Raw genomic sequence first — 22983 nt, 5'->3', positions numbered from 1 at the left:
CACACGAACAAAACCAGTTTCTGTTAAGTCAGTGGATCCATCTGAATGCAGGTCTAAATACTCCTTTTTTCAAAATGAAGAAGTTTTAAAATGGAGCTCACAAAATAACAAGTATTTTACAGTAACTTGTGGAATTTCTTAGGTTAGGATGAAATAGTAGTACTGAAATTTATCAGTACTTTAGAGTATATGGCATTATTCTTTTAAATTGTCTCTTATTATAACAACCATACTTATTCATGGACTTATTACATCTTCAGTACTTCAGTATTATGCACCGTAAGTAACTTATAAGGTCTAAGTTTATCAGTTTTCACAATAAGCTTCAAATCATAGAATCATAGAATCATAGAATCACAGAATAGTTTGGGTTGGAAGGGACCTTAAAGATCATCCAGTTCCAACCCCCCTGCCATGGGCAGGGACATCCCACTGGCTCAGGCTGCCCAAGGCCCCATCCAACCTGACCTTGAACACTGCCAGGGATGGGGCAGCCACAGCTTCCCTGGGCAACCTGTGCCAGTGTCTCACCACTCTCATGATGAAGAAATTCTTCCTTATGTCCAGTCTAAATCTGCCCCTCTCCAGTTTATACCCATTCCCCCAGTCCAATCCCCACAAGCCTTTATGAACAACCCCTCTCCAGCTTTCCTGTAGGCCCTTCAGGTACTGGAAGGTCCCTACAAGGTCTCCTCTGAGCCTTCTCTTCTCCAGGCTGAACAACCCCAACTCTCTCAGCCTGTCCTCGCAGGGGAGGTGCTCCAGCCCTCCAATCACCTTTGTAGCCCTTTTCTGGACCCATTCCAACAGCTCCATATCCTTTTTACATTGAGAATTCCAGAACTGGACACAATACTCTGGATGAGGTCTCCCAACAGAGGAATAGAGGGGCAGAATCCCCTCACTCGCCCTTCTGGCCACGCTGCTTTTGATGCAGTCCAGGACACGGTTGGCCTTCTAATGTCAGAAAGCTTTAGAGTATGGCAATAATTTCAGGTTTGTATTTGACTGAAAATAGGTTTGGTGATTGCATCCTTCCTTCATTAGCAAAACTACAGCCCACAGAATCAATGCCCAGCCCTGATGAAATGAGGTGTGAGCTGCCCCTGCCTTTGCAGAAAGGCCCTGATGAGGTGACCTAGACCAGAAGTTTTCTAGCAGCAGCTCCAGGTCAGCTCTCTTCCATTTCAGGCAAATGGCAGCACATTTGCATTGGAATTAGAAGGTTTTCATCAAGTTAAAGCATGAAAAACTCACTATGAACTCACCTGAAGTCAAATATTCACTGTAAGCCTCAAAAGGTCTGAGGCAAACAGTAAATCATAATTTTTATTCATTTTTTCTTATATTTTACAGAAACTCTACATTCTATAGAAATCTATGGAATGAGAAACCTTCTGATTGCACCATACATGTCGCTGGAACCCACTAGTGCTACAGATAAATCTTTCTCTGTTTGTAATGCTGCAGTGCTCTTGAGAAATGCCAAGATTGCCCTACAGCAAGTCAGAACTATAGGGATGAACAAAAAGAACTAAAATGAAAATCTTAAAAAAAGTCAGTTATAAAAGGAAGAAGAGAGGACTTGCATTGTTAAACTCTCTAAATTTGAGTAGCGAGGCATAGAAATAACAGAAATTCAATTAATGAGATATTTTATTCACATAGTGCCTGACAAGAGGAGCATTGGCTTGCTTTTATTACCCTCCATATGGAAGATTGCAAACATATGGGATAGGTTAATAAAAACCACCTATAGGGACATTCGGATTATGCGTCATATTTAAGGTTTAATTCACAGTAATGCACACAAACATGTGTGAAATGCATGAAAAAAAGGCTGAGAGCACCATTTATCTGCTTTTTTTCCAAGATAATGCCTCATACAGGTCAGCAAAGTTCAAGATGTGTTTTTGCAAAAATGATCCTGAGGCTTTATGCAGAGGTCTGCTGGAGAAGACAGCACTTTTCCTGCCCAATGGGCTGCCCATTAATATGCCTCAGGCACGGGAGAAGAACTGTCCCCTCAAGATGTGGAAGGGTATGAATACAGACTTCGGGGAGCTACACGTTAGGGAGTGACACGGAAATTCAATGGGGCTCCTCTCTTGGAGATGGAATAGTGAACCTTGCCCAGTGTATGTTATCCTCAGCTCTCTTCAGAAAGGATTTGAGTCCAGATCTCAGATGGAGAGTGTTTTCTAGCAGATCTTGTCCAGACATCTACTTGACAAGCAAGCACAGGATTTCCACTATCTTTTGTACAGTGTTTCCTATGGACATCATTAAAGACCCTCTCCTCAACATACAGTTTAGATTGCCATAAAAAAACATCCCTTTAGAAAGCCCAGCTGCCCATCTACAGCCAGGACTCTCTCTTCCAGGAGAGAGGTGCCCCTCAGGGAATCACCTAACTTTGCAAAAGCAAGACACCAGGACAAAGTGAGGGTCTAAAATTATCCCATCGTCTTTAAGAAAACTTGCTGAGGCTTCATAATCCTTCAAAGAGTTACTCACCTGCTCAATATCTTGATCACAGATTTCTTCAAGGTACTTTTTAAAAGGATTGGGTTGATAGGGTTCCTCCTTTTGCTGTGTACTCTTTCCTTTCACCAGCACAGGACGAATGACACCAGGTTTTGTCTTGACCCATAGTACACCCATGAGAAAAAAGATGGAAGAAAAAATAAAATACTTTAAAATTTTCAGAATATTTGTTAGACAAATCAATTCCAATGAGGCTGTAATGACTAGAAATTTTTTAACTGTTATTAATAACATCTTTCGCCATCAAAATTACTCAGGTGTCATGCTGACTGGCAAGGGCTGTTTTTATGCACAGAACCTCATCGCTGACATCTGTTTTTTACTCACACAAAAATAGACATCAAAACTGGGCTGTCAAACTATTGTTTGCAGGTTTTGCTGGATGTTTTTGATAGCTGTTCAGATATATCTTGATGAGTTCATCAAGTCACACTTTATGCACAGCCATATGTCTGCTTGCATGCTGCAAATTCTGTTCTGCACTCCTCAAAAGAGTAACTATGAATAAAGGAAGGGCAACGTGATGTTAACTTACAGCCAGGCAACAACAGATGAGGGGAAAGTCTGAAAAATAATACCAGCGATTGCATGCTGGATTTTGACAGTATCTTTCAAAGTTCACTTGTAAAAGTATAAGTTTAGAGAATTTAGTGAGCATGGATGTATGAGACTCCTCATTTCAAGACAAATCAGATTATTTAATCAAGAAAAAATTTATAGTTAGCTACCAGCCAACCAAGAAATTGACTATTAACTTGTCAATTTAGTACATCCTCGTTTCAGGATTTCATTATTTTGAAAAAGACAGCTTGTTCAGTAAGCAAAGAAAAGGAAGGAAAAAAAGTGTACATGCCCAGTGGAATCTGATAAGTACTGAAGTCCTGGAGGGGGGCAGTGACTGAATTTACGCTTTTCAATAACTCAGTTACATTCTTCTCTGATACAGCTACTCCATAGAAAATGAGCAGTCTTTGTCTAAGCTGATATAGATAACAACAGATGCTGAGCTCCTTCTGTGGTTGCAGCCCAGAGGGCCAGTTTGCCCGGCTGGGACTGAGAAATAGGTGTTGTTACAGTTCCCTCTCCTCAGTACCTAGCAGGGTATAAAAATGCAGAGCAGAAACTTGATGCACCATTAGGTTTATTTTTAAGATTTAGACTACATAGGTATAATAACACCATCTGCCTACTTAGAAGAGCAATACACCTTGGTGGTCTATCTGTAATAAAGAAACACTGTGAAAATAAGCTAAAAACAATGCACCCGATACTGCTGGAGGTATCAGGCAAACAGAGTTAAGAATCACCTTAAAATTAAATCTGTAGGCATCCAGCAAGGACAGAGCAAGAGGGGTACCCACCAGAGGGTAAGGGTGCAGAAGGCAGGAGATGTCCCTATGTCCTGTGCTTCTGCTTCTACTCTGGGAAAGGACAGGATAGTGCCCAGGGGGTGAGTGGAAGGCAGCAGAGGAAGGAGGAGTACATTATGCCTGAGGAGAGAGCAAGGCCCTGGCAGCAAAATATCTTCCCCTTGCCTTGTAGTTTTTTTCCCCTCCTTCCTTTCCATAGGTTGGGACCCTTTCATCTGACTCATCAAATAAGAAGAAACTTATTCAACTGAAAGCGAAAAATAAGCCATGAGGTGATATTAACTTTTTAAAAAGACTAGTGACTGCCTAGTTGAATTACAACCTTAAACTTTTTCACTAAGGTCAACTTAGTGAAAGATACTGTGCCCATTTAATGAATTTATAGTCCGTAGTTAATGACTATTTCTTTGTAGGATTCACCATAAAATAATTATTTTCCTCTCCACCACTGTAAAAGTGAAAGAGTCTTGGCTTTCAACACAAAGATAAATAAAAAAAAAAATAAAAAGAAAGCTACAGTTGTTATCAAGTCATCATTATGCATCCAAAGGACCTGTGGCCTTCTAGCACTACTCCGCACCATTTAACCATGCAATTAAAAGCCCATTGAGGTACCTGAAATCATCAAGCATAAGGTATTCTCTTTATGTCAGAAACCTCTTCCAAAAGCAAACTGTGGAAATGCTTTTAATGCTTTTTCTAAACAACATCATGCACTCAAGTGCTGGCTGAGTCATATGTTTATGTCCAATGCTGCTAAGAAAGAGGCAGATATCAGCCAGCAAACAGTATTTGAAATACTTTATTAGCTTCCTGACAAAGTATATAAAATCTTTGATCCAAAACTAAAAACTTGAACTCTTTCTTTTATAGCAGGTGACAAAACTGATACTGCTGAGAAACAATCTAAGACTTGGTTTTGCCGAGTAAAGTCTTGGCTTTCCCACAATAGCACTGAAAAACAGAAAGGCTGTTGTGTTAGCAGTGGCTGCAGTCATATGGCTACAGCCCTATTAAGAAATTACACAGGGCCAAGACACAAAATCTAGAGCTGACCCATAATCCATTGTACTGATTTGGTGCCAGTCTTGGCTTTGGCCTGGGTCAGCAAGCACACAGGCAGAATGATAGAATGATAGAATGATAGAATGATAGAATGATAGAATGATAGAATCACAGAATCATAGAATCATAGAATCATAAAATCATACAATCAATAGTTTGGATTGGAAGGGACCTTAAAGATCATGCAGTTCCAAGGCTGCCCAAGGCTCCATCCAACCTGGCCTTGAACACCTCCAGGGATGGGGCAGCCACAGCTTCCCTGGGCAACGTGGGCCAGAGTCTCATGGTGAAGAAATTCCTCCTTACATCAAGCCTAAATCTGCCCCTCTCCAGTTTATACCTGTTTCCCTCATCCTATCACCACATGCCTTTGTGAATAGCCCCTCTCCAGCTTTCTTGTAGCCCCTTCAGGTACCGGAAGGCTGCTCTAGGCTCTCCCCTGAGCCTTCTCTTCTCCAGGCTGAACAACCCCAACTCTTTCAGCCTGTCCTCATATGGAAGGTGCTCCAGCCCTCTGATCATCTTTGTAGCTCTTCTCTGGACCCGTTCCAACAGTTCCATATCCTTCCTATGTTGAGGATTCCAGAAATAGGAGGGTAGGCTGGACCAGGGAGCCTTTTGACTGGTAGTGTGGACATGGCTACCTTTCTCCAGAGACAGAAGATATTCTGGCTGTATGAAATGAGCCTTGCACGATACTTGGCTCAAAAGTCACAATACTGTACTTCTCATCAGCAGGTATATACTTCTATTTTATGTTCACCTCTGATGTTTTTCTCTGTTACTATGACACCGTTTCTCCCTGAGATCTCACAACTAAGCTGGAATCTCATTCCTCTCAGCAATGCCCTAAAATCCTCCGAGTCCTTCATTTCTCCTATGCAAGTCAGTGTCACTTGCCCTAATCCAGAGTATTCAGAGATCCCGATGGTATGTAAGGCCAGACCCTTCTTTGATAACTAGCAATGACTGCAGTCACTCTTTGCCTTGTTCTATGTCAGTACATAAACATTCAGCTGTTCTGGATACCTGAACAGTTTTCCTGTAAACAAGAAAGTTGCTTCTTAATGTTTAACAAGGAATTGGCTTTTTAATATGTTTTCAATGCTGTGCTGTTTTGAAGCAGCCTGCTCTGTGACAGCCTGATGAATGACTAACAAAAATATGACATGATCAGTTAAAAATATATAAAAAACCAGGAGAACTAGCCTTGAGACAAAAGAGTGAAGTGTTCTGTTTATTTCCTTCTTTCTTTGAGTCCATCAAACCTCATTTGACAAATAGCAAGCACTACATCTATTTACCTGCATAACCTTTATATCCACCTTTTCTGTACAAACAGTCTCTTGCAGGCTTTGACAGCTATTGCTTTGAATAGGATAACCAAAGAATTCCCTCATGGAGAGGAACCATTCCCAGTCCTTTCCAACAAATTCATTAGGGACCTTGAGGTAGATGGGGCAACGCAGCATGCGCCAAGCCAATGCAGTCATCTTCTGTCAGCACTGAGAAGTCAGAGTCACCCAAGGAGCCTTCAAATTGTTGAGACCACCTGCTTTCAGATAGTGAGGAACCAGCTCCTTCGTCATGAAGAACCATGGCAGCTTCTGCCATCAGCATAAAGATGCTTTTTGCCCTGACTATACAAACGCAAGTGTTTCATCTAGTTGAGCTGTGAAGCAAGGGAATGAAATATTTCCCTTTATTTCTTTTCTCCCACAAATTAGCCTTCACAAAGGGGAATATATTATTGAACATATTAGTTTATTTTTATTTTCCCTGATGGAGGCTTTACGCTTGCAAAAATGCAGTAAACCTTCCCAGACTGTGTACTAGTCTACGGTGAAATTCTCCCTTAATACATTTGAAGGTCTGAAGACACACAGCTGCAGTTAAAAGGATTTCCTTTTCCTCTGGCTAAGTAGTAAATTATACACATCACTTTGAAAAGTCTAGAAAGGGAGGAAAATTATGTCCTCCACATCTGTGCTGAAGCAACAGCAGGTCTTGCAACTGAGCAGAGAGAACAAACACAGCCACTTGTTTGGAATTCAAGTTGTCTTTGGTTTTGTTCATACTGAAATATTTGCATTTCAAGAAACACTGAATTTTCAACAAGATGTCCGATACTATACTGTATTGTGCTCTCCACTGATCTATGCTAAACAAAACCAAAGTTTAAATCTGTAGACAATTGAGTCTTCTCTCAACACCTGAAGAAAAGGAATGGATCCACAGTAAGAGTAGTGTGAAGGAGGAACTCACCTCTGCTGCTGTTCTGGGGAAAGGGGACCAGAAAAGGGAACAGGTTTGCTCCGGCACCGCTTGCTGCCCAGGCTGGTAGCAAGGAGAGAGCTAAGGGCTAGCCTTTAGCACTGGTGTTACTCTCTGCTTCATTCTTCGTTTCCTTCCCTATCTTTGGGAAAATCTTTTTGCACATTTAAGTTCCCTTCACTCACCTTTTCATTTGGCACATCAGGAATCTCTTTCGTTTCCTACTTTGCTGTGTGATGGCTCTATACGGACCAGTCCTCAGTATAACTGACATATTTCACTCCAGCAGTGCCTGCATTTTCCTGCTTGACAAAGTATAGATGTACACTCATGGCAAACGCTGCCTTCCAGAAGTCATTCATCAATACTCAAAGGCCATGAAATCATTTTAGGTGGATAGATGCACCCATTACTGATTTTATGCTGTACCTGACAATTGCGCTGTATTTGATGTCATTCTGACCTGAAAGGGGTCGTAAAAGATGCTGAATATAGTACTATTTTACTTTAAAGCAATCACGCCATAATTCTGGAGATATCATACTCTCAACAACAGTTTAATTCGCTTCATGGAACTTTGTGCTCAATAGCGTTAAATGTAGGAAATACAGGAATCTCTGTATTGCGTGTGTTTCAAAATGAATTAATTAGAGAAAAAATACTCCAGGCTACCAAGTCACATCTAAAATACCACAGAACAAAGGAAGCCATAGAAATATGTCTAGATATTAACTGAAAAATCCTGGAACAGGCCATAAGGATTGTTATTTGTTTTTCTTCCTTTCAAATGTTTGAACTCATCCTCTGTCCTGCCTCAAGTCCCTACAACTCCTATTCACAGTCTTTTTATGCATGAAACTGCACTGTGTTCTTTCTGTTACTATCACTTAAACCTGCTGGCAAAATAGAGGAATGCCATTCTGTATTCACTCTGAATATATACGGCTCCTTTTCTACTATTTTTCTATATAAATCTATAAATAGGTTTTTCAAAATCCTTCCATTGCACACTCAAAAACCAGGGATAAATTAAATGTTAAATTATCAAAAGAGCTATGAAAAAAACCTAAGGAAAAAGATTAAAGGAGCTGCCAAAGTGGTTAAATGGTTATAAGTGACCATGGTTATAAGTGACCAGAATACTGCCTAAGACAGTAACATTTCAGAGGAGCTTATCAGGTTATAAGAGGAGTTTAAGAGATCAGTAAATTCTGGGTTGTTCAAAGAGCAGTGAAAAAAAAAAAAAGTGGAAAAAAAAGAGTAAGGAGGAAATGACTCCAAAGAGAGAAAAATGTGTTCAAATAGAGTCTAGAGGGAAAAAAAATGTAGCTTATAACATAAAAATGTCATTATTAGGCCAAGAAATACTAAGAAAAAAAACTTGCTGAATTCCTTGCATCTAAAGTTTATGGGGCCATTAGGTGTAATAATGATGTAAAAAAGATGGACAAAGAAGAGACCAAGCATGCAACTGAATTCTTCACTTCAGCTCTCCTCAGATGAAGAATTAAAGAGATTCTCACACTGACAATGAAACAATAAGAGAGTTTTGAGAAGAAAACAATAAAATGAGCAAGTAAAGTGCCAGGAATAAATAAAGTGGTAAAGCAATTCCAGTGTGAAATGGGTACACTATGAATTGTGGTATCTAATTTCAGACTAAAATTTCAGACTAAAATTTCAGACTAAATCAGATCTAATTTCAGCACCAGAACAAAGAGAAGTGGCAGCTATAGGACAGCTTTGACTACAGGTTCCTGAAGAGCACCAGGAATCACAAATAAGTACATGTGACATTTCAAGTCGTGCAAAGTAGAATGTGCAAACTATAGATCAAAATTACTATGAATATGGACAAATAATAGGGATTGGCTTTCGAAAGGGCACCCATGTCTGATAAACCTTTTGCAGTTATTTTAAAGACTCCGTGATGCGAGAAAGCTGGGCTATACAGCAGCTGTACAGATGTAGATTATATTTAAATTAGCAATACAAGAATCTTTCAGCGTCTAGGAACAAGACTCTAGTTTGTCATTTGGTCCATGGATTTATAAGCAGTGTCAGGATTTACAGGTACTTAAAATGAGTATATTCAGTGCAAAGGAAAGCAATGAAGCCATGTAGAAGCATTACAGCTCTGTAGGAGGATACTGACTGCAGTTTCTTTCAAAGTCTAAGACGGTAAATAATTACCTTACATTTTTTGCTTGTGTAGATTTTGAAAACCAACATAACATAACTTTGCATCAAATACTTCATGGCTATTGTATCTGTGATTACATACCAGCTGACTCTCTGTCATCATAGGTGTCGATTTGTAAAGGCTGGCCTGCAAAAAAGGCAAATATGTACAGTATTACAAAGAAGATCACAACTACTACAACAATGACAGAAGAAAAATCCAACAGGATAAGTTTTTTCACCAAAAATGGTTCACTCTTTTTCTATTAGTGGTTCCTGAATGAAAAAGTAATGCATTTACATTTGTCACTTCACTTGTATTTTTCTGAGGGCTGTTGTAAGAGGAGGAAGAATACGTGGACAGCGTACGCTTAGATGCGGAAGACTTTATCTCAGATGCAGAAGATGTTATCTCAGATGCGGTGATGTGCAATTAGTAAAAGACATTAAAATATTGTCATTTCCATTTACCTCTAGGCATGATCAAATATAAACCACGGAAGTCACTTGAGAAACCTGGTCTACTGGGGGCTGATTGGGTCCATCTATCAGAGAAGGGGAAGAGCATCCTTGGTCAGACATTTGCCAAGCCGGTGAAGAGGGCTTTAAATTAAAGTTGCCAGGGAAGGATAACCTCAACCTATCCTTCATGGGGAACTTCAACCACCCTAATATCTTTCAGGGATACAAAAGTCACTCCTTGTGCCCTGCTGTGAGGGACAACACAATAAGGCACAAGAATGCCAAGGACGACAAGAAAAGCTTCTATAGGTATGTCAGTGACAAAAGGAAGACTAGAGAAAGTGTGAGCCCTTTCTGGAAGGAAACAGGAGACCTGGTTACCTGGAGTATGGGGAAGGCTGAGGTATTCTACTACTTTTTTTCCACAGTCTCCACAAGCAAGGGTTCAAACTACACTGCCCAAGGCACAGAATGCAAAGGCAGGGATTCGGAGAATGAAGAACCACCCACTGTAGGAAAAGATCAGGTTTGAGACCATCTATGAAACCTTAAGGTGCACAAGTCCATTGGACCTGATGAGATGCATCCATGAGGAAACTGGTGGATGAAGTTATTAAGCCACTGTCCCTCATATTTGAGAAGTCATGGCAGGCCGGTAAAGTTCCCACTGACTGGAAAAGGAGAAACATAACTCCCATTTTTAAAAAGGGAAGAAAAGGAAGACCCTGAGAACCACAGGACAGTCAGTCTCACCTCTGTACCTGGCAAGATCACAGACAAGATCCTCCTGGAAACTGTGCTGAGGCACATAGAAAATGAAGAGGGGATTGGTGACAGCCAACATGGTTTCCCTAAGGGCAAATTGTGCCTGACAAATTTGATGGCCTTCTACAATGGATTTACAGAGTCGGTGAGTAAGGGAAGAGCAACTGGTGTCATCTATCTGGATTTGCACAAAGCTTATGACATCATCCCTCACAAATCCTTGACTCTAAATTGAAGACATGGACATGATGAATGGATCATTTGGTGGATAAGGAATTGACTAAATGGTCACACTTTAAGAGTCGTAGTATAAGACAAGTCAGTGTCGTTACAGCCTGCACCCTATACAGAAGCACTACTGCAGCTGGATTTTTGTTGACTCAACCATATCCTCTCAGTTTAAAGCAGAAAAGTAATTTGAGCACATTTGGAGAGGGAAGAACATTATCTTCCATTGTTTCCCCATGATAAAGACCTTGCGGAGATTTGGCCACAAAATTCCAGGTGTGATATCTTAAGTGCTAAACAGAGATGTTTAATCACTCCTCGGACCTCCTGGCTCTACTCTTCCATTGGGGTGATAACAGCATCACCATGAGTCATGGTGGAGGACTGTGCTTTTCACTGAGAACACTCACATCTCTGAACACAGCCTCTGGTGGAGGAAACCTTCCCACTCTCACAAAGATAGTTGTGATTTAGCACTATATCTACAAGAAGTACATCTTCTATCCTTAATAGAGTAAACAGGAATTTTTACTAGTGTTTACTTACATATTAGGGACAGTCTTTCATGCCATTAACTAAGAGTGAAGGCTAATCTCATTGTAAGTTTAAAGGCATCAAATCCCTTCAGACTGATCTACATATACAAGTAGCTGGAATTAAATTCTCTCACTTTGGTGGTGCAAATTTAGAGTAAATGTCATCTTAGAGGAATAACTTGAAATGTCTATAAGCACAGCAGACCTCAGATGAAGAAAAATAGTTCTTATTTCTGCATGTTTGTACGCATTTTTAGGTATTTCACATCCTCTCTTTTTTTTTTCACTTCTCAATTTCATGTCTATAACACTCCAAAAATAATTTTTTTAGAATTGAACTGTCAAGAAGAACTAAAATGTCAATAGCGTGCATAGTAATTATTCCAATTAATAATCAGAAATTATTTTTAAAGTACTTGTAAGTGGGGTTGAATGACAAGTTTGTAAATTTGCTAGAACTTGGAGTTAAAGTTAAGAAAGCTTTCTTTGGTGATGGTAATTATATGGAAACACAGTGCCTAAGTAAATATATTAGGGCACTCGTTACCCATAAAAGCGATTGGTTCAGAGAATGTTTAAGTTTATATAATTTAAAATCAGCAGTATCATCCTTTAAGCCAACAGCTCTGCATTTTTATAAAATAGTGAATGGGATCATGTGAAGGACCACATAGTTTAAAAAGCTGTTAAATGGTAAATGTAGTGCCTGCTACAAACTGCTGTAATTTTACTGAAGTCAGACCTTTTTTGGTACATTTTATAGAGTCCCTTACTATTTGTGCAGTCCTTAAAATGTTCTAAACTGCATGAGAAGACAAAGAGTAACTGAGGCCAAAGTAAACCTACGCCATTTTAAGTGTTAAATGGCAGGGTATTTCAACATGTTTGTGAGGTCTACTACTGCATATAACCTAATAAATAATTAGTACTATTACCATGTGTGTACGCATATATATGTTCTTGTGTGCTTCTAAATAATCCTTTTCTATCATGACAGATATTTCCACCCTTGACTCATGCAAAATGTAAAGCTTTTCTTTTAACTAAAAACACCCTCAAAGCAACATTTTGACAAACATCTTACTACCAGACATTATAGATTCAAAAATATTAAGAAATCTATATTTCTAAATTACCATTTTAATTCTTTCTAGTAAAATTACGCTAGAAGATAGAAAGATATGCTAAAAGAGATTGGCTGAAAAACATTACTCCAAGGCAGCTCACATGAGACACCGCAGAGCTCCTGGGGTATCACAGCTTGATATTATGATAACAAACGTCCATGTGATACACAGTTCCTGGTTTCTACTAGAGATACTTTTAAATTGGCTCAAAATAGGAATCTTGTTTCAAAACAGACATGTTATACAAGTATTAAGAAATGCTGCTCCCTGGGCTATAGCTCTTCTGGTCAACCAAAGTCAGCACACACACAAGCTCAGGAGCAGGTCCTTTGCGGTTGATGGTTAGCACACTCTCTTGCCTGCTTTGGTCCACCACCACACAGCACCTTTGCCCTGAGGGGTAGAGGATGAGCTCCCACCTCATTTATAAGCTGGGGCAGAAATAGCCTTCGCACATTCTACCAAAGAAGCAGAGCAAGAGAGGAGGAAAAGCTGTGACATATGTGGGTGTTAGGGACACCTGGCCATTCCTCAGTAGACTGCTGCAGAATGCCGTGACGGTGAAGTCTAGGAGAGTGTGGCCCCACCAAGTTCAGCCACCACCGTGCAGCCTGGAGACCAAGGTCTGCTAACACAGTTGACTGGTTTTCTGACATAAAAAACATCACCATGTATGTACAGTTTATAGTAAAGTTTAGCATATCTTTAATCTTCTGCATTATTCCTAAACATATTTTTAAATATTTAATCGTTTCTTCTATGTAGGAAGTACCAGGAGACAGAGGGAAGTAAGAGTTTGTTAGGGTGGTTTTCTTTGCTGACTCTATCCTTAGGCATGTAAGTTGGATGCCTGAAGTTGACCTGCACTGGAGTGTTATTAAATATACTTTGTTCTCACAGACTACCTCTGAATCACATTCTTATATTTCATCAAAAAGCTCTCTTCCAGTATCCTTTCAAATTAGGATGAGCCAGCACAACCTGCCAAGTAAAAATCACAGAATGCAATTGAATACGCGTATCACCACAAGTACAAATGAATTATCAGTCAAGCGTTGTGCTGGCATAAAACTGGGAGGCCTCTATTCCTTTAACATCACTGCTTTGATCTGAAGTTCAATCAAAACACTGACTGATGAGTAGTAAGCAGAGATTTCTCACCACATGACAAGATGACTTGTAAGTAAAATATGGAACCTGCAGTATCTGTGTTAGTGAGAATTAAAATCTTAAATGTGTTTAATGTTTCAATAATTGAATGGAGGAGTCAATGTAGAGATTTTCTTTATATTCTGGAATGTGTGTATATGTGATAAAACAGCTTCAGTTCACCTAAGGCTAAACTGTAGGGTTTCGGCCAGCTCTGTAGCTTGGAAGTAAAAGTCAACCCCAAATTCTGATGGATAGGCATGAACCAAAGGATGACTTCTACCCAAGCAAGCTCATTACAGTGTAGATTGAGGCCAAATACATCCCTCAGCACATGCAACAGTGTGTTTGCCAAACACCTGAGCTTTTGCCCCATGCTCAAATCAAACAACAACAACAACTTGTGTGAATAAATGAATTTTAATATCATATTCACACAGGTAAAATTATAAGTAGACACTGCACTGAAGAGGTTCGAGCCATGACTGATTTGCAGCAGTCAGAATACATCTCAAGTCTCAATTGCCTGTGCTTTAACACACTTCTCTGTACTAGAGTCACACCTCATGTCATGAGTAGATACCTGTGTCTGCTGCGTGCAGACTCACCCGGTATCAATGCAAGAGTGGATAAATTAGACATTTCTGCATGCAAAATGTACAGTAATTATAAAAATACTTACATATCTGGTTTCACGCCCAACTGTTCTCTGCTGCGTTGTTGATACCTTATACAAAATAAATACATATATGAAGACCAAAAAGATACTCTGAGGAGCAACTCAAAGAGATTTTTATTATTATGACAAGTTGTTAATTGCTTAAATTCAAAAATACTTCAGTATTCCAAAAAAACATGATATACATGAGAATAAGTTACATTAAAGTTTTGTTGAATATGTTTATTATAGAAAATACTATTTAATTTTTACTGCTTAAAAACTTTGATCACATTGTATTGAAGCTGTCCTTGAAATTATCTCTGACAATCATCAGAACTCATTAGTAGACAGCCATGGGTGCAGTTGCCCTGTGAAATTTAACTTTGATTTGCTCACAAAATAACTTGAAACATCCTCTTTCCATGTTCTATTTGTGAGAACTTGAAGACTGATATTTCTAAAGCATTTACTTAGAAGATGCACTCTTTTTTCCTTCCTGTGTATGACTTATCTTCAATTTAAGCACTTCGATCTCATTCTGAAGTCCTCACACCTTTATTGTGGTCATTATGTTGTGTCCTGTAAAATTCACCTTTTGCCCACTTTATTTGTTTTCATGAATCCTAACTGATGCCTTCCATTTGGTCAAGGCTCAATTCTCAGTTGCCCAAGGAAGTAGATTTTGGATGCTATAGCTCAAAAGTCCAAATTAATAGTAGCATTTTAACCACTTCGGACTCACTGCAGACATGGAAAACATTTCCTCGGTAAGAGTCTCTGCCTGCTTTTTCAGATATTATCCAATTTTCGTTTCTTGACTACCTGAAACCTTATTCACTACTGCGTGCTGGTTTACAGAAGTAATTTAAAAAATGAAAATTAAATTTAAAGTGTATATTAGATATACCCACCAAGGAATGCTGGTTCTGTGCCTTTTTTTTTGCATAATGGACTGTACGTTTTGCAGGATATTTTGAATGCATTAACATTTTGGCGTATTCTTCTGCCAAAAATCCCTCCCATAGAATCATGGAATCATAGAATCATGGAATCATAGTATCATAGAATCGTAGAATCATAGAATAGTTTGGGTTGGAAGGGACCTTAAAGATCATCCAGTTCCAATGCCCCTGCCATGGGCAGGGATATCCCACTGGATCAGTCTGCCCAAGGCTCCATCCAACCTGGCCTTGAACACCTCCTGTTCCTTTCCTCCTGTTTCATTTTGGATATCTGCCATTTTTACTTTCCTATAGCTTCTAACATCAACTTAAATTTACTTGGGGCAAACTGAATACAAGACTCTTCTCCTTTGGTTATTCATCTTTCTGAAGCCAGAAGACACAGCAATATAACATAGCGAAACCAGAAGTTTAACATTTATATAGAAATTTATTCCTGCCTCTCGCTACCTGTTTCTGAGTTATCCAAAGGAAATGGATGAAGAAGACATCCCTCTTCTTTGAGAGGCCAGAGTTGAAAGAAAATCAACACTTATGAGCAGGTCTACATATTAATTATCCAATTATTTGAAAACCAATAATGACTTCAAAAAAAAGGTATTCTGAAAGATGTTTCCAGTCACTGAACCTAAACCCATTGGCTCCTCTGCTGTAAGGACCCATAGATGAGATGAAATCTGGGAGATATCCAGAGACCCTGCAATATGGAACGCAAGATATGAAGGATTTCTTTCTTGTGGATCCTGGCCTCGGAAACCCTAAGAAACAGCTTCTCTTTCATAATATAAGCCCTTTAGGAAAGCATCCTGCACTGGCTCCAGAACTGCAGTTCTGTCCTTCCATTTCATTCAAATAGTCATCATTCTACTGATACTGCGTCTCTTAACTGAAGCTTTCTGTTGTTATAGGCTTTATAGTTGTGATGTCTTTTGCTTTATGTCTACCTAGAAAGAGCATTTGGGCTTATTCACCTACCTTGCCAACATCTGACTCTGTGCTCATCTGCAGGAAACTCGGAGAAGATTCACATCGGCGCTGGAACATGATTTTCATCAGAGAATAGACTTATTAATGACAAGAGAAAAAAAGTAAAGGAAGAAAAAAAACGTCAGCCCCACACATAGACAGTTTACCATAGTCAGTGGGTCCTGTAGGACTTGATCAATGACAGCACACAGCTCTTCCGTTTGTTGTCTGAGCTGGGCAGGGGAGCACATCTGAAAAAAGAGGATACATCACTCAGTTAGCCTTTAATTTTCATTTTCAAATGAAAAATTAAAAGAGATTTAACAGCACTACCTCTGAATGGGTGTCCAAAGCGGTGCCTTCAGTCATACCAGCAGTTTGGGCTGGCTCTTCTAATGCCTGCAATTCAAAATATTTCGGTGTGATACTGAGTTCAAAATTTTAAAAACCAAACATACTTTTTGCAATACAGCATTTCCAAATCTCGCAGTTTTTTTTTTTTTCACCATGCAGAGATGGAAGAAGAAGTTATTACAGGCTCCTTGAGGTTCTCCAGACTACCAGCTTCTGATTCTGAACTAGAGACAAGAGGGTGCAGAAAGGGGGAGAGAGTATTCAAGTCAGGTGAATTGTCTCTGCTTTTACAGATCAGAAACTACAAATTTAAATTATCTTCTCCTTCAACAATGTCCCTCTCCTTCACAATAAATGTAATGTGGCAAATGGGCATGATGTGCCACAGAGGTGTTGAGAGGCTGCTGCTGCACACCATTGGAGGAACGCCACTGACTGTAATTAGGAAGAGAAGGCAGGGGTCCAAGCATGCAGAAAGGCCTTTCTTTTCTTTGAAAAGTGCCTCCTGATTAGAGAGGATGGTGATTCCACGTTGCAACAAAATCAATGCTTCACTTTTTTGTATTTTAGCCTGAAGTCAGAAATGTATAAAGCAAAACACGTACTATACGTAGGTGATACCACACTAAAACATAGCTGGCCTGAGCAGGTGAGCAGTCTCTCCAAAACCAAGCACTAGCGTCTTGTGTTTGGACATACCTTCTGCTTTTCTATGGCTATACTTGGAGTAAGTTCAAAGAGCAGTGGGAATCCCTTTGCTGATTCCCTCAGCTTTATCAGGAAACTCACAAAACACTCTCAAAAGACAACCTCCAGTGTTTACTTTCCATTTTTATCATCATCCAGAGTCTGCAAGGCACAATCTAACTGTCCTCACTTAATTTTGCTCTCAAGCAATTTCCAAATAGACTCTGTACCGAGACGAAAAGTTGCTCTGGAAGCCCGCTGATGCATGAAGCTGGACTACAGATGAGGGACCTGCAAGATTTATGGAGTTTTAACAAGAGAAGTTTGTGGAATTTTAAAGGGGAAAAAATGAGCATTCTTGTAAAACACTTTTTCACGCATGTGGGATTCTGTGGGCATGCTCCAATCCTAGCGCAGCGGGTATCAGGGCTGCCAGTCACAGAAGCTGGGAGGAAAATAGAAGAATCTTTTAAAGGAAGAAAATAAGCTTATATTTAAGTAGCTATTTCTGAGTTTAATTTTGCTGAGAATATCTTTTTTTGTCTCCTTGCCAAGCCACTGGCAGCATACATCTATGTATCTGTAGCTGAAAAGCTAATGACAATTTACTTTTGATGTTATTTTAATACCATCCATGAATGATCCTGCACAGACATTTATGGAACACCATGTCTTCTGTCAGAGAGTACAGTAAGTTTATTTCCCAATACATTTCTTTCGCCCCCTCCAGTTTCAGATAAACCTTTTGGCCCTAGGATTGTTGGAGTTCAAAAGGAAAAAAAGAAAAAGAATTATTATTTCTGACCTACAGAAATCAATGTAATCTTGCCCCAAGACAGAAGATGAAAAGATAAATAGTCTTTCTCATCTCTACTACCTTATCACTGTTAACCAGCTTAAATTCTCAGATCAACAGAGAGTCCTCTAGAAAAGGAAGGCTCAGCTAGAATGGGCTCAGCGCTACACTGGAGTACCGTGTCCTTAGTTCAGTTTCAGTTCAGATTGTATCCCCCTGGTAAATATAAAATTACAAGATGTTTCACTAACATAAGCTTTAATCAGTCACATCTTCAAAATGAAGTTGCTAAGCTTCTCACCACTCCCTATCCCCCTAAGAAATCAGTAGAGTAATGAACTTAATTAAGTAATTGCTAAGAAAAAATACATGTTTCTGTTTAAAAATTCACTTTGCCAGGACAGTGGGAAAGACTGAACACAATCGAGGGAAAGAAAAGCTACCCAGAAGCTACTGAGGAATCTTTCTAGAGGAATTACAGCCACATCCACAAGCCTGTGTTCAGAATTAAGACTCTGGGCAATTTAAGTATCAAACATCCATCAGATTCAGTAGAAACTAGGAAGCCAAATGTATTTGCATTTTGGAGCCTTCACTGACTAAAGAACTCAGGTGAATACAGCACCAAGATCTATGGATGCTCCCCTGGAGATACAGCCATCACGCAGGAGCCATGGTGCAGAGAGCTGTCATGTTCTTTCCCTTTTTGAACATTTGGGAAAAGAAAATTTTAATCTTCAACGTAGACCATCTACTTTCTTTCATTGGTTTCTTATCTCTTTTCTTCCCCTTTATTATTTCTATTTGAGTAGTCCAAGTCCAAGAAAGAGAAGAAACAAAGTGAATTAGATTTTAGTCATCACTGCTACCTCCACAAGGAAAAAATGTTTGAGTTTAATCTGTTGTTAGCTTTTAAAAATACAACGATTTTTTTTTCCAGCAGTGTTTTTTTTTTTTACATTTATGCACATACAAAAATGTGACATTAAAAATTACAACAAGACTGTCTGAACTCATCACTGGAGTTAGTATGCATTAATGTTATGATTAATTTAAAACATTAGTGTTATCAACAGTAGTGCTGATTAGCACTGTTAACAGTATTCAAACTTCACTTCCTAAACCAATGGTCTAACAATATCAAAAATGGAACATTACTGTTTAGGCATTTTTTATTATTATATATGAAAAGTAGTATGAAAAATAATAATGGGACCGTAATTTGAAAGAAGAGTGCAATTTAGAGAATGAAAATGTGCTTGTGACAGAATTTAAATGTTCAGATGAAATAGCCAGTTGCTGAACTGTTATTTTTTTTCCTTGCAAATCGCATCTTTGAGGGTGTTATGCGTTTATGCCATTGACATCAATAATGATTACAGCCTTTGCCTCCTCTTTCCTTCAAGCTATTTGATTGCTAAAGCTATATCAGAGCTGAAAGGATGCTGCTAAATGATCTGAACAGGATCTCCAATACTTTGTTAGAAGAATGAGAGCTGTTGGCAACATATAAAACATAGATTCATCCACTAAGGAACTACACTAATAGTAAGAAAAAACCCCAAATATTGTAACCTAGGTGTGGCACAGCTTCCTTCTTACCTTATTGTGAAAACCCTGAGCTGAGCAAGGCCAAAGAAGTTTCCTCTTCTTTCATTTCTCTTGCATATTTTTCCCATCAATATCTTTTTCTTAGCCCTCAGCACATGAAAAAAGACTTCCTTTCTATAATGGATCTTAACATTCTATGAGTTCCTTTAACTTATTCCTTAGAGATCCTGGGAGATGATTTTGAAAAGACGAGACTACTTTTCCTCCTGTAAAATAATTACTATTAAAAACTACAAAGCCTTTGAAAGAAAGAGGGAGCTCATAGCGTGCTTGGTTATTATTACAGATGAACTAAGTCCTTTATCACTCTACAACTGCACAGATTATTTCCTTTGTTTCTTACTAGCCGGTATTGATCTCTAGCCTTGGGAAGCATTTTGACACGAACAAGTAATCCGGACTCAAGAAATTCAAATAGTAAGTGCACACCAGAATTACTTGGGAAAAAATATAATTTTTTTTATCAAACTGTTCTCAATAACTTGTTATCAGAAATGCTTTCCAGGTCCAGAAGTATCCTGGCATGCTCGGTAGGTGCCAATTGTCCAGCAGTTAGATCTACCATCTGAGACTGTTAAAAAACGGCCTCCAAGTTCCTATTGCATGATTTCAAGGAGCAACTGGAGTCTGCGTTTGCCGTGATCAGTCCCTGTACCAAAGGATGTTTAATCATGCAATATGTTCCTTTAAGGCAAGAACTTAAAGCTGGATTTGCAATATTGCAGATCACTGCAATATTTACTAAATTTCATTTCTTTCTTTTCCTGAAAATTAAAAACACTCTCATTTTCCTTTTGCAAGAGGAGGTAAATGCCTTTTTTTGAAAAGCATTTTTCCATTTTTTTTCAAACGTTTTTCCTATTTTCCTCTGCAAAAAGAATATACTGCATTGCTGGCAGTCCACTCTGTATGATAAGATGCAGTTACTACATCTTTGGAGTTTTCCTACAAGTGTAACATCATTTGGAAAGACTATTTGTTGTATTTAACTTGAAGTTAGCCAAATTGCATTGTGACAAGAGAAAATGTGAAGATCAGCCATAAATAGATAAAATCAATAATCTAAAATATTTATTCTTTAAAAGAGAAGATTTTTTCCTACGTTTGTTTAAAATTGAAACTATAGTTCTTTACTTGTAATTAGTGGATAAATACAAGTCAGATAATTCAATCATATTTTCATTTGCACCTCTTCCATCTATAGCCTATTCTATCTGGTGATTTTCAGAAGACTTGCTAAATGCGGGGTGAGTCTCAGCCGTGAAGCAGATGTGCTTCATGGCGTATCCCATCATCCTGGTTTCACTGCAGTTCAGACTGAGAGAAGTCTGAGCAGAACATTTGCAAGACTTCTCCCGTTTAAGTCTGTGTGCCCAGGTTTCTTTTCTATCAAAATGATGCACAGATAAGGGAATTTCACCCCTATCATCACTGAGAGCAAGTGTGCATCTGGACAAACACAGCAAACCTAAGTCACCTGCATAGACCTTGCTGTAGACCAAAGACCACTGAACTGTTAAGAGAAGAATTTTCTGGATTACATTTCCAAGACATCCATCAGTCTTAGGGTGACATCTGAAATTTAACATCATTCTGAAGATGAAGAAAGATCTGGTTTAAGATTCTGTTTTACTTAAAGTAAAGAAATTTTCTGTAGCTCCCTGAAATAAACTCTTCATCAATATCTATTTTGACTGGAAAATATTTTTATAGATGTTTCATAAATACAATCTCTAATTAATAGATGAATTACTTTTTAAACATGATCTGACTGGAAAGGAATTTTTAATTAGATTGTGATTACTTCTGTGTAACAGTATAAGCTATACAAGAGTGAATGTCAGTAGAGGGCTGAATCATTGACTCAATGTTAATAAGGCCAGAAGGAATCACAGTGATCACCCAGTCTGACCTTTTCTTTAAACTACAGAACTGCCTGGAAATACTGTATGAAGTGCTAGGAAAGTGTCCTGTCTTGATTTTTCAATTTCTGAGATAAAAAGCCCATTCTAATCTCCGGAATTTTTTTCTAATGGTTAATTAATTCTTTCTGTTAGACTTCTGCCTTATGCCTACATTAAACTTGTCAAATTTCCTCTTTTAGGCAGTGGATCCTATCATTCACTGGGCTGAAGAGTTCATTACTGCAGTCTGTGGACCTGCCTCATTGATATAATTTTGCTGTGTTCAGTTTTGCTCCCCTCACTACAGGAAAGACATTGAGGTCCTGGAGCGTGTCCAGAGAAGAGCAACAAAGCTGGTGAAGGGGCTGGAGAACAAGTCTTAAGGGGAGCAGTTGAGGAAACTGGGGTTGTTTAGCTTGGAGAAGAAGAGGCTGAGGGGAGACTTTATCATTGTCTACAACTACAGGAAAGTAGGTTGTAATGAAGTGGATGTTGGTCTCTTCTCCCAAGTGACAGATGATAGGATGAGAGGAAATGGCCTCAAGTTACACCAGGGGAGGGTCAGATGGGACATTAGGAAAAATTTCTTCACTGAAGGGGTTCTCGGGCACTGGCAGAGGCTGCCCAGAGAGGTGGTGGAGTCCCCATCCCTGGAGGTATTTAAAAGACAGGGAGATGAAATGCTTAGGGATAATGTTTAGTAGTAGACAGGTACAGTTGGGCTTGATGATCTAAAAGGTCTTTTCCAACCTAGTGATTCTATGATACTATGAATCTGTGTGGCTATGACAGCACAGACAATTGACTGTGGTTATCACCACCTCATCACCCTCTCTGGTCTCCTTGCTCAGACACTGTGGAGCTGTGCCATTGCTGGTGGAGACACTGTCCTGCCAGCCGTGCTGTCACCCCTGGCTCCCAGTTACCCTCTCGTAGGAGCAGCCCACTCTTGCTTCTCCCTAGTAGAACTTGACCATACTCTGGATAAATCCCTTAAAAGCAGGATTTTGCTCTTCTGGCTGTGAAGGAAGTCACAACCCAGTGCTTCCCAGAGATAATCTGGATTGAGATTTTTCTGAGCAAAGCACAAGTAATGTGAGGAACATCAGGTGCGTACAAGCTCAAACAGCTGCAAAATATGCCAGTTATGGGATTTGATGAGATTAAGCCAATTCTGGGGTAACAAAAATATACACATACGTGGTTAACAAATCTTTTCTTCTCTGCTAATGCACACAGATTCAAACAACTAGCTTTGATTGAGAGCACTGGAGGATAAGAACCCCTTCTAAAAAAACCATTAAGATGATAATACCCGAATATTTTCATAAGGAGAAG

The 22983-nt window shown here is 39.1% G+C and overlaps 1 protein-coding gene across 8 annotated transcripts in view; it reads right to left on the bottom strand.

Moving 5' to 3' along the window:
* MLIP (muscular LMNA interacting protein) overlaps nt 1–22983 on the bottom strand; it is a 118030-nt gene that overhangs the window by 24914 nt on the left and 70133 nt on the right. For 6 of the 8 annotated variants that reach the window (XM_054063005.1, XM_054063002.1, XM_054063001.1 and 3 more), the window contains 6 exons: nt 16627–16692; nt 16461–16544; nt 16303–16362; nt 14387–14431; nt 9541–9585; nt 2518–2643 (listed from right to left, as the gene is read on the bottom strand). In XM_054063005.1, the coding sequence (XP_053918980.1) occupies nt 2518–2643; nt 9541–9585; nt 14387–14431; nt 16303–16362; nt 16461–16544; nt 16627–16692 (426 nt within the window). The remainder of the gene's footprint in view (nt 1–2517; nt 2644–9540; nt 9586–14386; nt 14432–16302; nt 16363–16460; nt 16545–16626; nt 16693–22983) is intronic. The other 2 variants (XM_054063003.1, XM_054063004.1) reach the window with 2 other exon arrangements.

The sequence above is a fragment of the Cuculus canorus genome, chromosome 3 (genome assembly GCF_017976375.1).
Source record: "Cuculus canorus isolate bCucCan1 chromosome 3, bCucCan1.pri, whole genome shotgun sequence".
In the NCBI taxonomy this organism is placed as follows: domain Eukaryota; kingdom Metazoa; phylum Chordata; class Aves; order Cuculiformes; family Cuculidae; genus Cuculus; species Cuculus canorus.
Note: the sequence above shows the minus strand (reverse complement) of the source record. Positions and strands in the feature narration are given on the sequence as shown.